Source organism: Propithecus coquereli, unplaced genomic scaffold (assembly GCF_000956105.1).
Source record: "Propithecus coquereli isolate 6110/MARCELLA unplaced genomic scaffold, Pcoq_1.0 Scaffold56, whole genome shotgun sequence".
NCBI lineage: Eukaryota > Metazoa > Chordata > Mammalia > Primates > Indriidae > Propithecus > Propithecus coquereli.
Window position 1 is genome coordinate 7,964,147 of NW_012151507.1, and position 15,068 is coordinate 7,979,214.

At 42.2% G+C, this 15,068-nt stretch overlaps 1 protein-coding gene across 1 annotated transcript; it reads right to left on the reverse strand.

Moving 5' to 3' along the window:
* Window positions 1-4,665: 4,665 nt before the first annotated feature.
* Window positions 4,666-12,239, reverse strand: MRPS14 (mitochondrial ribosomal protein S14). The gene is made up of 3 exons (XM_012657760.1): window positions 12,054-12,239; window positions 7,886-8,044; window positions 4,666-5,022 (listed from the first exon to the last, which is right to left on the reverse strand). Exons 1-3 carry the CDS (start codon window positions 12,096-12,098, stop codon window positions 4,840-4,842), a joined length of 387 nt encoding a protein of 128 aa, XP_012513214.1. The 5' UTR covers window positions 12,099-12,239; the 3' UTR covers window positions 4,666-4,839.
* Between the last annotated feature and the right edge of the window lie 2,829 nt (window positions 12,240-15,068).

Sequence of the window (15,068 nt, forward strand, 5' to 3'; positions counted from 1 at the left end):
CTGTGGATCTATCTTTTTTCTACAGTTTTGACTCAAGAACCATCTTAAAATTTAACATGATTGAAAAAGTGAGTAAAAACCCTAAAATTTGAAAACAAAACACTGTCTTAGTACGTTCCAGCTGCTGTAATAAAATTATCTTAGATTGGGTAATTTATAGATAGAAATTTATTTCTTACAGTTCTGCAGGTTGGGAAATCCAAGATTTGGCACCAGCAGATCTGGTGTCTCGCAAGGGCTTCCTTTCTGCTTCCAAGATGGTGCCTTCTCACAGTATCCCCACAGCACTAGGGCAAAGGGGACAAATTCCTTCCCTTAACCTCTTACAAAGGCACTAACCCCATCCATGAGGGTGGAGCCCTCCTGGCCCAATTACCTCCTAGAGGCCACATCTCAACGCTGTTGCACTGGGTATTAAGTTTCAACAATTTTGGAGGTTCACAAACATTCAAACCATAGCATGCATGTCAAGTTGGCAGTATAAACAAGTTACTTGAAAGGAACTTCTAGAACACTATTCTGACTGTACATTGATAGTGAGATGGATTCTAAGAACCACAAAGGAATCTTAAACTGTAATCGCTGGTGTTGGTAGTAGTAAGATTAGTAGTATATTTAAGCTTTTTATATATTTTATAAAAAAGGTAAATAAGCTGATGTCATTAGGAGCTAGGATGTTTACATAAAAGATAAAAGTATAAAATCAATACAAACTCACCATTATTTTTACAAAATAATCTTTACAAAAATACACACTTCCTAGCAAGGCCCACCAAAAGGACCTAAATGCAACAACATTTCACTAGCAATGAGCATCGTTAAGTGCTCAGTGTGGTCTCTATACACCATGTCCCACTACTAGGACCAGGAACCCTTGGAAAAATCGAGGCAGGAAATGTACAAGGTAAGCCTCAGTTATCTTACGCTAGAAAGCAAGGAAGTACAGAATACTCCTGTACAAAGTCAACAATACACGATCCAACTTAAGGGGTGGATGAGACAATTTGAACATCAAAAAGAATGACGAGTGGATTGCAACCCTAAATATATAAAAACCCTATAAGTTCATAATGATAGTGAAAAACAAATGATAAACCATTTCCACTGGCTAGAGCACCTACACATTTACTCTGAAAATTAACAAGAGAATCATGCATTTACCTTGCCTTGAAGGACAGTTCATTTCAGGGAACTGTAGATAAGGGAAAGTTCTTGGCAGAAAAATCCAGCCAATACAGAAAAAAATTATGGAATTAGTGCAACCTCTGTGGAAAAGAATTTGGAGATACCTCAAAGAGCTAAAAATAGAAATACCATTCGATCCAGCAATAGCACTATTAGGCATCTACCCAAAAGAGCACAAAACATTCTACGGTAAGGACATCTGCACCCGAATGTTTATGGCAGCACAATTCACTATTGCAAGAATGTGGAAACAACCCAAGTGCCTGTCAATCCATGAGTGGATTATTAAAATTTGGTATATGTTTACAATGGAATATTAATAAGAAACGACAGTGATCTAGCACCTCTTATACTTTCCTGGATTAAACTTAAGCCCATTATTCAAAGTGAGGCACCACAAGAGCAGAAGAATGGGCTCCACTTGTACTCGCCATCAAATTGGTACTAACTGATCAACACTAGGGTGATCACATGGCAGAAATACTCTCCAGGGATTAGGGGGATGGGGGCAGGGTAAATCCACAACTAAAGGACACGGGGAGCATTGTAGGGGGGGAAGGGCATGCCTTTAACCCGCACTTGGGTGAGGCAAAGACATAAAGTGTAACCATAATGTTTGTACCCTCACAATACCCTGTAATAAAAAATAAAAAAAAAAAAAGGTTGGAAATGGGACTAAGTTTCTAATATGGTTAGCATTCTGTTACAGCTTTACGACAACGATGCTTACATCTGGTTGTCTTCTTTTTTTTTTTTTTTGAGACAGAGTCTCACTTTGTTGCCAGGGCTAGAGTGCCATGGCGTCATCCTAGCTCACAGCAACCTCAAACTCCTGGGCTCAAGCGATCCTCCTGCCTCAGCCTCCCGAGTAGCTGGGACTACAGGCATGCGCCACCATGCCTGGCTAATTTTTTCTATATATTTTTAGTTGTCCAATTAATTTCTTTCTAATTTTAGTAGAGACGGGGTCTTGCTCTTGCTCAGGCTGGTTTTGAACTCCTGAGCTCAAACAATCCGCCCACCTCGGCCTCCCAGAGTGCTAGGATTACAGGCATGAGCCACCGCGCCCGGCCACATCTGGTTGTCTTCAGGCTTGATCCTACATATAAGTAAATTACATGACTATCTCCGACAGTTGACATAGAGGCAAGAAAAAAAAATGTTCTGCACCAAAATATTTCTCTCTCTGGCTTGAATTTCTGCATTAGATGCTCTTTTCTATTTGTTATTAAAAGCTTCTGCTGAAATGCAAATGTGTTATCTGGAATAACAAACTATCATCCCAAATTAAAAAAAAATTATGGAATTAGAAAATCACCATTGAAACCCTTAATGAAATAGATCAGGGTAACTAACAATCATCAATGATATGTGAAAACCATTAGGTGACACGGTAATGAGTGGTGAACTCCAAATGCAGGGACCAGGCTGACCCCACATGAACCCAGTCATCAACCTAAGCGCCGTTAAAAGTTGGACAACCAGATACGTGCCTTCTGATGTGGCAGAACACAGCCACAGCTGATGAAAATTCATCCCTAAAAAGCTGAACCTGAATCTAAGGCAGCCTCTGGATGTAGCTGCTACCACACAGGAAATTTAGAGAACAGAGTAATAAAATTAGAAGACTTGAAAGAAGTAAACAGCCAAAGGTTGGACATTATACAGAACAAATGGCCTGGTTGCTCCAACAAATAAATGAATGACATAAAGAAGCGAGGAGTGGAAGAATCGGCTTATGCAACCAAATGAAATACATGGATCATGCTTGGACTCATTCGAACAACCCAAAGGATGAGGGTGTTCTATCACTGATAGGCCAGAAATCAGCAAATTCGATTGTTGTAGTTATGATTTGATTCATAGTATTAGTTGAGATATTAATGACAACATTCCAGTTGCTGTCATGTAAATTCAGGAAACATGAATAGAAGGTATATCATAATTCCCTCATAACTTCACCTTCACCTGAGTTCCAGACTCTGCTGTCCATCCGCACTCTAGACTTCATCAGATGACACGGGCATCGCAAACACTGCATGACTGAAACCTGAATTCACCTATCTTGTTTCCCCTAAACCTCGTTTTTCCCCAAATTTTCTATCTTAGAGTTGCCCTCTACCATCTATGCAGGCACTCATACCAGGAACCCAAAGAGAATACAGATGTAATCAGTCTTGCCCAATTTTCTTTCCTAAATAATACCTTCAAAATCTGTCCTCCCTTCTCCTTTACTAATACCACTACCTTAGTTCGCAAACTGGTTATCCTTCCTTTGCTTAAACTCTAATATCTGGTATTTAAATGAAGTCTTAACTCCATCACACGGTTTGTGAGATTACGGTATGGCCCTTGTCTTGTGTTTCCTATTTCTGATACACTGGCGTGATTGCAGTTTCACTGTTCGATTATCTTCTCTGTGCCTTTGCTTCTTTGCCTTTTGTTCCCACTTTTCACAGTTCTCATCTCTTGCCTCCTGCTTTAAGTTCTCTAGGAACATTCTCCTGATGTTAAGTAGGTGCTTCCATAGTGCTACGTATATTTTTATCACTGGGCTGATCACGCTGTTGAGTTACTGCACGAGACCACCTGTTGCTACCTTTACTCATTTCTGTTACAGATTAAACAAACGCGAATACAGGGAATGTGTACTACTCCAACAAAACTTTTCTTTGGATAGATTTGCAGGGGCTTAAAGAGGTATATTTAGTTCTAAAGGCCCTTACAGATGGAACAAGAAAACTCTTAGTGGTTCTTCTGTTCAGCCATCACAGAAAGAAGTTGAGCATTAATTAGATAATCCAGAACATGAGTTTTGCCTTCCAACCTACTGTTTCTCTAACAATAAACTAATAGTAATGTGAGCTCTGCAGGTCAAGAAAGCGAGCCCAGACTATAAATTGCCACAGATAAGCTACGTGTCAATTAGTTGGATTATCTATAGTACTGCTTTATGAAATAATGTTCTTAAAAAATGTAAACTCGCTAGGTGCTGTGGCTCACGGCTGTAATCCTAGCACTTTGGGAAGCCAAGGCGGGAGGATCACTTGAGAATAGGAGTTCAAGACCAACCTGAGCAATACAGTGAGACCCCATCTCCACAAAAAATAAAAAAATTAGCCAGCGACATGGTGTGCGCCTGTAGTCCCAGCTACTCAGGAGGCTGAGGTGGGAGGATGCATTGAGCCCAGGAGTTGGAGGTTGTAGCGAGCTATGACGACACCACTGTACTCTAGCCTGGTGACAGAACAAGACTGTTTCAAAAAAAACTCAACAACAACAAAAAAACCCCACGACCCCTGAGAAACCCTTACATGTTACTAAAAGATTAAATGTGGAGGAACAGGTGTGAAGGAAAAGAAAGGCATTCAGGTAATATTTTCACAGAAAATATTTTTTATTGTTCTACTCTTTGCGCCATGTATGGGAACAGTATGTTTAATCTGTTAAATCCAATAGGAAGGATAATTCACTGAGAGAATGAAACATCCACATCTCTTCATTTAAAATTTAGAAGCAATTTAACTATAGACAGCATCAGGTAGACTAGACAACTATACTAGGCCCCTATAAAGAGTAGGATTTTGTCTATTAGAAAAGTCTCTTCTTGCCAGAACTGGCTTCCCTGCAAGCTCAGTAGGTTCTGGAGCTGATTTACCATATTGCTCGCTGGACCCCAGAAAGTTGCCCGTGGTCGGCTAAATGACGGAAGACGATACGACTAAGCCTCCAGCGCCGCTTTACACCACGTGGACGGGATGTCATGACACACCGGTTTCTGATTCTAACGGGACAGCTATCCCGTGGAAGGGCAGCAATTTCTTCATCGGCCACTTCCTAAGGGAGATCACATTATCACACAGATCACATGCATTTATTTATTCTAGATGCTTAAGTCAATGCTTAGAGGAAAAGAAAAGGCTAGATTCATCCATGAACTCAGAGTTTAGCCAAAGAACCCTGGACACAGTACTGAACCTTAACTTCCAAGTAGAAACAGACCAGAAAGCTACCAGAAATGTCTGACATCCTCCCAATGTGATTTTTAAATATCGAAACTTAAAACAGAATCATAAGACTCCACAAACCGTAAGGATGAAGCTCAGTAAATTCTCACAAACAGAATATACCTGTGTAACCAGCATGAGATTATGGAAGGGAACGTTATCAGCACCCCAGGCCCTACCTGGGCCTCCTTGCAGTCACGAATGCTCTGCTACCAGCTTACCTAATGACTAACACCAGGGATGAGTTTTTCCTGTTGTGAATTGTATATAGATGTAACCTTAGAGTATGCACTCTATTTATTCATTTCTGTTTGGCTTCTTTAATTGAACAATATATTGTGAGATTCACCCAATATTGTTGCACCTGTAATTTGCTCATTCTCACTGGTGGCAATTTTCATTGCACGAGTATACTGTAATTCATTCATCCACTCTACAACTGATGGTCATGTGGCTAGTTTCCAGTTTGAGCTACTATGAAGAGTGCTGCTACGTACATTCTTACTTAAGTCATCTGGAAACATGTGAATGTATTTCTGTCTCCTTGTATAATTTTTGAATCACAAAAGTCTGAAATCTCTGGGCTACCTACCGAGTAGGAGGGAATGTGGATTGAGATGAGACTGGCGAGGGGGAAGAGCAGGATCACACAAACCCTCGAAGTGTGTGGTAAATTAGCTTCTGACTGCTGGAGAAGTAAAGGGCAGTGACCCGATGAGATTGAAAATTCATTTGCAATGTAAAGAATGAATCTGGCAAGGGCAAAGTGATAGAGGGAAGAGAAGCAGCAGCTTGGGCTAAGGTTTTGTCGGTTCAGATTTATTCTCGTGCATGTGCTTAACTGTGAGTTAAGGTGTGTGTTTGTAATATTCACTTTAACCTGACTAGTGTGCTGACAAGCACGATTGACCCTGTGCGAGACTGTGACGGAAGCAAAACAATCACTCTAACACGTTAAACGGACACAAATTAGATGAGAGAATGCACATGAAAGCCACTAAAGCGATGTAAACTGAAAGCTTATGCATGTGTTGCCATCACGCAATACTTAGAGCACTACATAAATCAGCATGATTAAGTCAACGAGCTGCAGATAAGTGCTGTAGAAGGAAATGGAGAGAAAAAATGACTGGGCTGGAAGATTGAAGCAACGTCTCATGGAGGCAGACCTTCGAGAATGGCCACAATTTATTTATTTACACGCATCCCTGCTCATTCCCAAAGAGATTCAAGGCAGCTCCAAGGAGGAATGGCGGCAAAGAGAAATGAGAGTAGAAAAGGGAAAAGCCTCAGGGCGCGGAAGTCACGCTGCGAAAGCCTGCAGGGGTGCTGTGAGGGGACGCAGAATCTGACTTGTAAGCTACGCGGCAGGCAACAGAGCCAGGTCGGTCTCCACCATCGGACTCCGCACAGCTACTGCTGGTGCTGACACCAAAGACACCTCTTCCGGTGGCAGGGAGGTCCTCATAAACAATGTACTCAGTAACCCCCGCTCCCACCTTTGCTCGAGGTATAACTGACAGATAAATTTGTATAGTTTAAGGTGTACAGTGTCACGTTCGATGTACGTATACACCGTGAAATGATGACCACAATCAGGCTAACACCCCTCCCCTCACATAATTACCGCAGCGCGTATGGTGAGAACACTTCAGATCTGCTCTCTTAGCAAATTTCAAGTACACAACGCAGTACTGTTGACTATAGTCACCATGCTGTACTTGCGATCTCCAGAATTTATTCATCTCATAACTAAAAGTTTATACCCTTTGACCAACATCTCCCCATTCCTCCCCGGCCCCCTGTCCCCGTCTCCCAGCTCCTGGTACCAACCATTCTACTCTCCGCTTCTGTGATCAACAACGTCTTGAGCTGAGTTTCTGAGGGGCCACTTACTACTCCCTAAGTGTAGGCAGATAGCTTAACGCCGTTCCAGCAAAAGCCATAACAGAGCGGTCCAGGGCCCTCAGTTTTCTGCTCATCTAGCTGAATCCAGAGAAGACTTAAAAGAATCCATAGTAATAAATAGGATGTATATCATTCTGCCAACTTCTATAAATACTATTTTTTAAAAATGTGAGCTCTTGGTAAGTTGAGTGGCCTTGAGTTTGATTTATACTCTCTGACAAGCCTCTTGCAGATATTCTGTGTCACCACTTAGGTGTAGGACCTTATGCTTGAGGAAGCCAAGCAGGGTTGACATCCTCTTACTCAACCTGAGCAGCATGACAAGAAGGTGAGCCCAACTGGAAAGGCACCTCAGCACACAGAGGTGGTTAAGGGAGTTCGGGAAGACAGGCTAGCAATAGGCCTGGGAGGGAAACACGCCACGTGCTAGGCACATGGCTCCCTGAATCAGCAGAGCCTCCCAACGCCTTGAAAGTTGAAAGTTTGGGATGAAGTGGGGGAGAGACTTTAGGTGAAAATAACTGCCCAATTTCTGTGTGGCCACCATTCACCAGTACTTTTAAGGATCACACAGTGAAATGGTTGAAAGGCTAGTTAGGAGCCAATAGTTGTCTTTAATCTGAAACTTATCAAAATCAGTTTCAAGGCTATCTGCTTATATTGACGTGGAGTATTTCATCTTATTCTCCAGAAATTATATTGATACTAATTCACAACAAACATCAAAAGTGATCTGACGTGAGTTAATGATCTCCTGGTAGAAGGACTCATCTTAATTAACTAACCTGAAGAATTTTTGGCAAGATTGTATTCTTCCGGAGCGAATTGATGCGTAGCCTCTGATCTGCATATTCATAGGCCATTTTTCGTCTCTTCACATCACGCAACATTCTCCAGTCTACGTAGTAACCTCGAACTTGGCCTGAAGCTGATGAAGGAACCATCTACGAGACAGAGACAAGGAATTTGTAAAGGGCAGTCAGGCCTAGGCTCTGTGAGTGTCCCCAACCCTGCGATCCTCTTTCAGTCACTATTTATGACCTAGCATTTTCTCTAAAGTTGTTTTGGATCACTTTAGCAATTTAAAATGGGCTTCCTAATTCAGAATAAATAACTATTATGGATGTACATTAAGTCAAACATAATGCCAATAACATACGTGTTGAAGGGTGAAAGATTTCCAGAAATTTCTGACATAATTCTGTTTGACCTTTACTCAGGCCAACAGTCACATGGTTCAAAAATAAAAAAGTATAAAAGAACATACAGTGAAAAGTTTCCCTCCCATCTCATTCTTCGCCTGCCCAGTGACCGCCCCCCAAACCCACAGGTATCCAGTTACCAGTTTCTTGTATATCCTTCCAGAGATTTTTATCTATACAAACACAATCTGCCTCTCACGTTTCATTCGCCCCCTTTTTCTCACCTAACAATATCTCTCAGAGATCTTTCCATAACCATATGAAAGAAGCTTCTTCATTTTCCTTAGATTGCATAATATTCCACTGTTTGGAAGCATCATAATGTATTTAACCTATGACCAACTGGTGGACAGCTAGACTCAACCTCACTATCATTACAACAATGCTGCAATAAATAATGTCTTATATAAATCATTTCATATGTATTCCTGTATGTCTGCAGGATACATCCTTGGAAGCAGAATTGCTGGGTCAAAGGGTACTTTGAAATTATCACTGACCTGATATTTCTTAGCACTAGCTGTCCAGTAATAAGACAGTACATTCTTTATTGTCATAGATTTTCACGGTGATAATAGTTCTGACTGACAACACAGGCAAAGGAAGTCTAGATCACTAGAAATTTAAGTCTCCCTCAAACCAGAGGAAATATCACATGTTAATTAAGTTGCAGATATGCAAATTAATGATGGCTTCCTATAACTGATGTTTATAGAAGAAATATACAAATAGCAGAATATAAAACTGAAAATAAGAATACTAAATAGAAAGTCAACATTTTTTCAATCTATTAACAAAAGATAAACTGAGCGCTTTTGACGCTCACATTACTAAAGTCCTATGGGGAAATATAATGATTCCACAATCACCTTTTAGAAAAAAGACAAGCAGGAATATTAATAGAATTTAAATATTGATTTGGCGCATGACTGAGTCCAGTGAATACTGTGGTAACCATGGCTGGAAATATTTACCATGGGGAGGGGGGCTAAAGCAAGGCTTTGAAAGATTGACAGACTTTTGACATAGCTGGGGGGCAGGAGAGGGAAGAGAAGATACAGTTTGTGCAAACAAAACACAGAAAAGTGCAAGATATATTCTTAAGACCAGGGAGAAATCATTCTGACTGAAAGAAACAATTCACGCGAGGGGCCATGTGAAGTTCGCTTTCACCTATGAAAAAGTTAAGGGGATTTATAATACAAGATTAAACATTTCTTCTCTGAATTCTTTTTCAAACTACGCCTAATCACCTTCTTTACTGTCTCCTTAAAGGTTCCTATTTATTTTTTAAAGTGATCTTTCATTCTATTTTGAACACCTTTATGACTACAAAAAGTAATACTTTTAAAACAAAATATGTATTGGTCTATATTATTTCTTCTGTGAATGTTTTTATCTCCTTTGCCTACATTTCTACTGTATTTCCTCATCAGCTTGTAACAGTGCTTTATTAAGATTGCATTCTAGTCTGCTCTGTACACACACACCCTATCCTGCCCCCATCTCTTACCCCTCTTCACCTCCTAAAACTTTTCCACCGGGCCCTCTCGATTCATGGTCTATCATCATCAAAATCTTCTAAATCCTCAACTTAACATCTCCTTCACCTTGTGGTCTAATCTTGAATCCCTCCTGACAGCTTCCCCTGTGGCTCTTTTCTCCAGGACTGGGTCTGGAGGTAGGGTAGACAGGTGTTCTCCTTGCTCTTCACTGCAGCTTCTGGACCTCCTTCCTTCCTGAAACCTCTGGCTTTGGCTCTCATGCCACTGGGCTTACCTCCCACCGCCTCTCACTGTTGCAGCCATCTACCATAGCCCTGTCATTTTTCCGTGATTTTGGATCCTGGCTCACTGTCACTCTCTCCAATATTCTTCCTGTCTTAATTCCTAGTGATTTCAATACACACGAAATCATACCCTGATCACTCTGATCTCTGAACTCCCCTTCTTTAATGATTTCTGTTCTCCACTCTTCTCTAACGATTCACTTCCATGCCCTAGGTCTTTCAGTACCAAGAAACACAACCCCTCTATTATCTCAGTTTTGTGTATCTTATTCTCTATCACTTCTTTCCAGCTTGCTCCTTCTAATTCCCCAATGACAACACCTCTGGGACTTTCAATCCACTGATTATATCATCTTTTTACCATCTCTCAGCTTTTGATTTCCTGTCTTTCTCTCACACCCAGCCTGAATTCCATGGTTTATAAATACAATATTCTCTTGAATACACTCTCAACTTCCTGGCCATCTCTCACTTCTCCATACTTACTCCAAATTCTCCCAACTATTCTTCCTGTCCATTCCCAACTATTTTACATGGTCTCCCTTTCCTTAAAACCATGACACCTGCTCCCACATCCTCACACTCAGCTGACTCCACATTCTCCTCAACTATAAAATTAGAAGCAGTCAGAAGAGCATTTCCGTCAACTCCCACTACCACACCTGGCCTCTCACCAGCTGAATCATATGCTCTGCATTCCCTCCTGTTAGAAATTCACTCCGTCCAATATAGTAACCACATGTGGCTAGTAAGCCCTTGTAATCAAACTATTGCAATTAGGGAATGTAATTCTTAATTTTAATTAAAATTTAAAACCAAAGCAATGTAAACATTATACAATGTTATTGTTTTGGTAGAACTACATTTTCCATTTTAATGGTGGAAAATTTAGTAACCAAACTGAGATGTGCTTTAAATGTAGGATACAAATTGGATTTTGAAACTCTAGTATGAAAAAAAGAAAAAAGTGAATATCTCATAAGTCATTGTTTACTGATTACATGTTAAAATAACAATATTTTGGATATATCTGCTTAATCAGAATATCATATTAAAATTAGTTTCACCAGCTTATTACTTTTTTTAATGTGCCTACTGGAAAAATTTTAAGTTACATACGTGGTTCGCACTAGGTTTCTTTTGGACAACACTGCTTCAGATGAACCGTCCATGTCCCTAAAGCCAAACTTCATGCACAAGACCCCTTTGCCTCTTGCCTGCACAAAGGTATAGTTCCAGGAACTCTTCCCTCTCTCCTCTATCACCAATTTTTTCCACTCTACAGGATCTCTCCCTTTAATACACAATCGTGTTGTTACTTCTGCCACGCCAAAAGAAAACAACTCACTCTTAATCCACTTCCCTCCCCATTTACTTAGCCATTTTTTTGCTCCCCTTTATAGCAAAACTCCCTCAAAGGCTGGTCTAGTTTCCAGTTTCTTTCCTCCTATTCTCTCTGGCACAGTTTCGACCCCATCCCGCCGTCAAGGTCCCAACAGCCTTCACACTGCTAAACCCTACAGCCAGGTCTCAGCCCGTCTTTCTGATTGTCCGGTCCACTTCGAGCAGAGCTGCCCACTCCTCGCTCCTCCAAATTCTGTCGTCCCTTGCTGCCGGGCCATCGCACTCTCTCGGTTCTCCTCCTCCCTCGCCGACAGCTCCTTTCGGTCTCCTTTGCACGGTTCTCATCTCTTAACGATGAAGTCTCTTCTCTACTCACACTACCTTATAAATCGGAGTCAGTCTCGCATCTTTCAATGCCAGTCACAAGCTCGCGAAAACCACACTTACATCTGCGGCTCAGACCCGCCCCGAGGCAAGCTGGAGGAGGGGAAGTGAGCAGAGGGAAAACCCCTGGGGTTGGTCTGCACGGGGCGCCACAGGCGGCAGAGTCGTGGGGGACCGCGGGTTACACGACTCAGGGGTGAGGGATACGGATGGGAATAAAGGCGCGGGCCTGACCTGCCGGAACGTCCGCAGCAGCGAGCCCAGCATGGAGGCCGCCATCTTGTCCGCCGCAAGCGCCCAAACGCTGCAACTTTATTGACACTGCCGAATCCAGACACACGTGAGGGGCGGGGCCTGGGCCACTGGGGGCGGGGCCGCGGGCGCGTTCGCAGCACACAGGAAGGAGGGGTTAGTTAGGGGATGTGAACTCTCGCGATATTTCACAGAATTTGGGCAAATCACAAAGCGCGGGACCAGGTGTTGGTACTGAAGGCTTACGGGGCGCTCCTCGTTAGGGGCCCTACTCCCGTTATTTTTACACACCCTCTTAAACTACCTGCGTCCTACCCACCTCCTTTCCTTCCGCCCCACGGACCAGTTCATCAGCACGAATTTCTGTACCCTCGTGTCCTTGTCTGTCCCGCTCAACATGCTCCTCCTGTATCCGCCACTCAGTTTAGGACACTACTTGCCAGAAACCCAGGAATTATTACCGACACCTCCTTCTCAGTCATCGCCTCCTGTAGAGCTTGCACATCTCTTCTTTCCACTATAATGGTGGTGGTGATGATAATGATGATGGTGGCAACGATAAAGATAGTCCATTTATATGTCTGTATTTTTTATACATGTCTGCATTGGGGTTTTACGTGAAAAGGGCCTTAACATTTTGTTCGTCTTGTTGGGGAGGGGGGAATTGCCATTTAAAACCGCTGTTTTCAGTCTGGAGTACAGGAAACTAACTTTTCAGGTTATCTTCACAGCAGCTGTCCTTCCTCGGCAATGAACACTTTGAGGGGCCCCTTTTCTTTTATAAATGTAAGGCGAGTACCAGCCACCTGCAATGCCGGTAGAAGAGTATCAAGGGATATGTATTAGCCTGGCAAGTACCTGTGTCTTAGATGTGCTGGTGGGAGGAGTGAGGACATACCCAAGTGCAATTTACATCTGTATGGTTGCACAGGAGCCTTCTGGGAGGAAGGAGAGCTGAATTCAAGCTCCTTTCTTTAGCAGCAGTCCCCAGCCTTTTTGGCACCAGGGATCGTTTTCATGGGGGAAGACAATTTTTCCACGGGACCGGGCAGGGTAGGGGGGATGATGGTTTGGGGATGATTCAAGTGCATTACATTTATTGTGCACTTTATTTCTATTATTATTACATTGCAATATATAATGCAATAATTAATGCAATATATAATGCCTCTAAGGCATTAGACCCCTGCCTTAGAGGTTCAAGATTATTGGAACATGTCTAATGGACTGGGGAGGGACTGACTGAGGCCAGCTGGCAGGAAAAGACAACATAACCTCATTCTGTAATGATAATGGCAGGAAAGTCCTAGACCAGTATCAGGCAGGCATGCATTTCTAACTCAAGCCCATGTGATACCCTTCTCTCCTTCCCCACAATCAAGGGCCATCGTCGGTAATCAGCTAATGAAATGGGTCAGCCAGCTCTGTGCTCTGTGGCCTTTTACCTCCTTTCTGAAAACCTAGTTCTGAAAGCATCTCTCTCTCTCTCTGTCTCTCTTTTGTAGGTTGTGTTTTTGTTCTATATTATTGGTATGACAGGGAACGGAGCCAGGAATCCACCTCCACAATCCCATAGGAAGAACAGTTAGGAGAATTATATACATCTAGAGCGGGTACAGGACTTGGGCTATATCTTCCTGGGAAGTGGCTGGAAAGACTCAGGCTTAGGGCACAGGAGCCCAGGCCGACCTGGTTGTTGGCCTCGTCAAAGACGGCAAAGCACTAGTGGACAAAGAGGCAGCCTAGGATCCAGAGCTCTTGTGGCAGTGGGGAAGTTCATGCTGGTGCAGCCCTGCTGCCTCTTTACTGGTTTATTATAAAGGATATTATAAAGGACACAGATGAACAGCCAGTTGGAAGAGATGCACAGGGCAAGGTATGTGGGAAGGGGTATGGAGCTTCCATGCCCTTCCTTGGCACACCACTCTCCAGGAACCTCCACATGTTCAACTATCTAGAAACTTCCGAACACATCTTTAAACAGTATTAGAAAAAAAATTTAATTTAAAAAAAATTGTGGTATGATATATAACATAGAATTTACTATCTCAGACATTTTAACCGTTCAGTTCATAGATATTATGTTCACATTGTTGTACAACCATCACCACCATCCATCTCCAGAAATTTTTTGTCTTCCCAAACTGAAACTCTGTACCATTAAGCAATAACTTCCCCTTCCCCCTTCCTCTCCTCCCCTGGCTGTCACCATTCCACTTTCTGTCCCTGTGAGTTTGCTCCAGGTAGCTCATCTAAATGGAATCATGCGGTATTTGTCCTTTTATGTCTGGCTTTAGGATTCATCCATATGGCAGCATGTGTCAGTATTTCATTCTTTTTTATGGCTGAATAATACTCCATTGTATGGCTTTACTACATTTTGCTTCTCTATTCATCTGTGGATGGACACTTGCTTTGCTTCTACCTTTTGGCTGTTGTGAATAATGCTGCTCTGGACATGGGTGTACAAATACTTTATACAGCATTGGTATCTTATTAGGCTGTTTTTCACTTTATGAAGAGATTAAAGCAATTTAATAGTGAGGGTGAGGCAGGAATCTCTCTTTAATTAACTGTGTTGATTTTGTGTAACAGCCTAAGATTTCTCCCCCAACACACCCTCCTCCCTTAGTGTGTAGGGAAGCTTAGCAGGGCCTAAAGAAGATTCGCTTTACCTGGAGTTCTCCCAAGGAGTCTGAAATTTTCCCTGGCCATTTGACAGCATGGGGAGAAGGCTGTTGGCCTTACTGTCCTGGAATGTTAGAATCAGGAGAACTATCATCATTCATTCATTTAATCATTCAACAAATATTTAAATGCCTATTACATACCAGCATGTAACTGTGTGGGGGATGGAGGGACTGAAAAAAATCCTTGTTCTTTAGATTCTTATATTCAACTGGGGATTATAGATTTAGATACAGGTGGAAATATCTCCCAGTGCCTGTTATGTTACCTTTGATTTTTCCTTATATTCTTTCATTTGGAGGCTTTAAA

Coding starts and splice junctions, on each gene's coding strand:
- MRPS14 (XM_012657760.1), bottom strand. CDS start 12,098: ATGGCGGCCTCCATGCTGGGCTCGCTGCTGCGGACGTTCCGGCAG. Junction 8,045..12,053: donor TGCTGCGGACGTTCCGGCAG/GTCAGGCCCGCG, acceptor TCTGTCTCGTAG/ATGGTTCCTTCATCAGCTTC. Junction 5,023..7,885: donor TCTTGCCAAAAATTCTTCAG/GTTAGTTAATTA, acceptor GATCTCCCTTAG/GAAGTGGCCGATGAAGAAAT.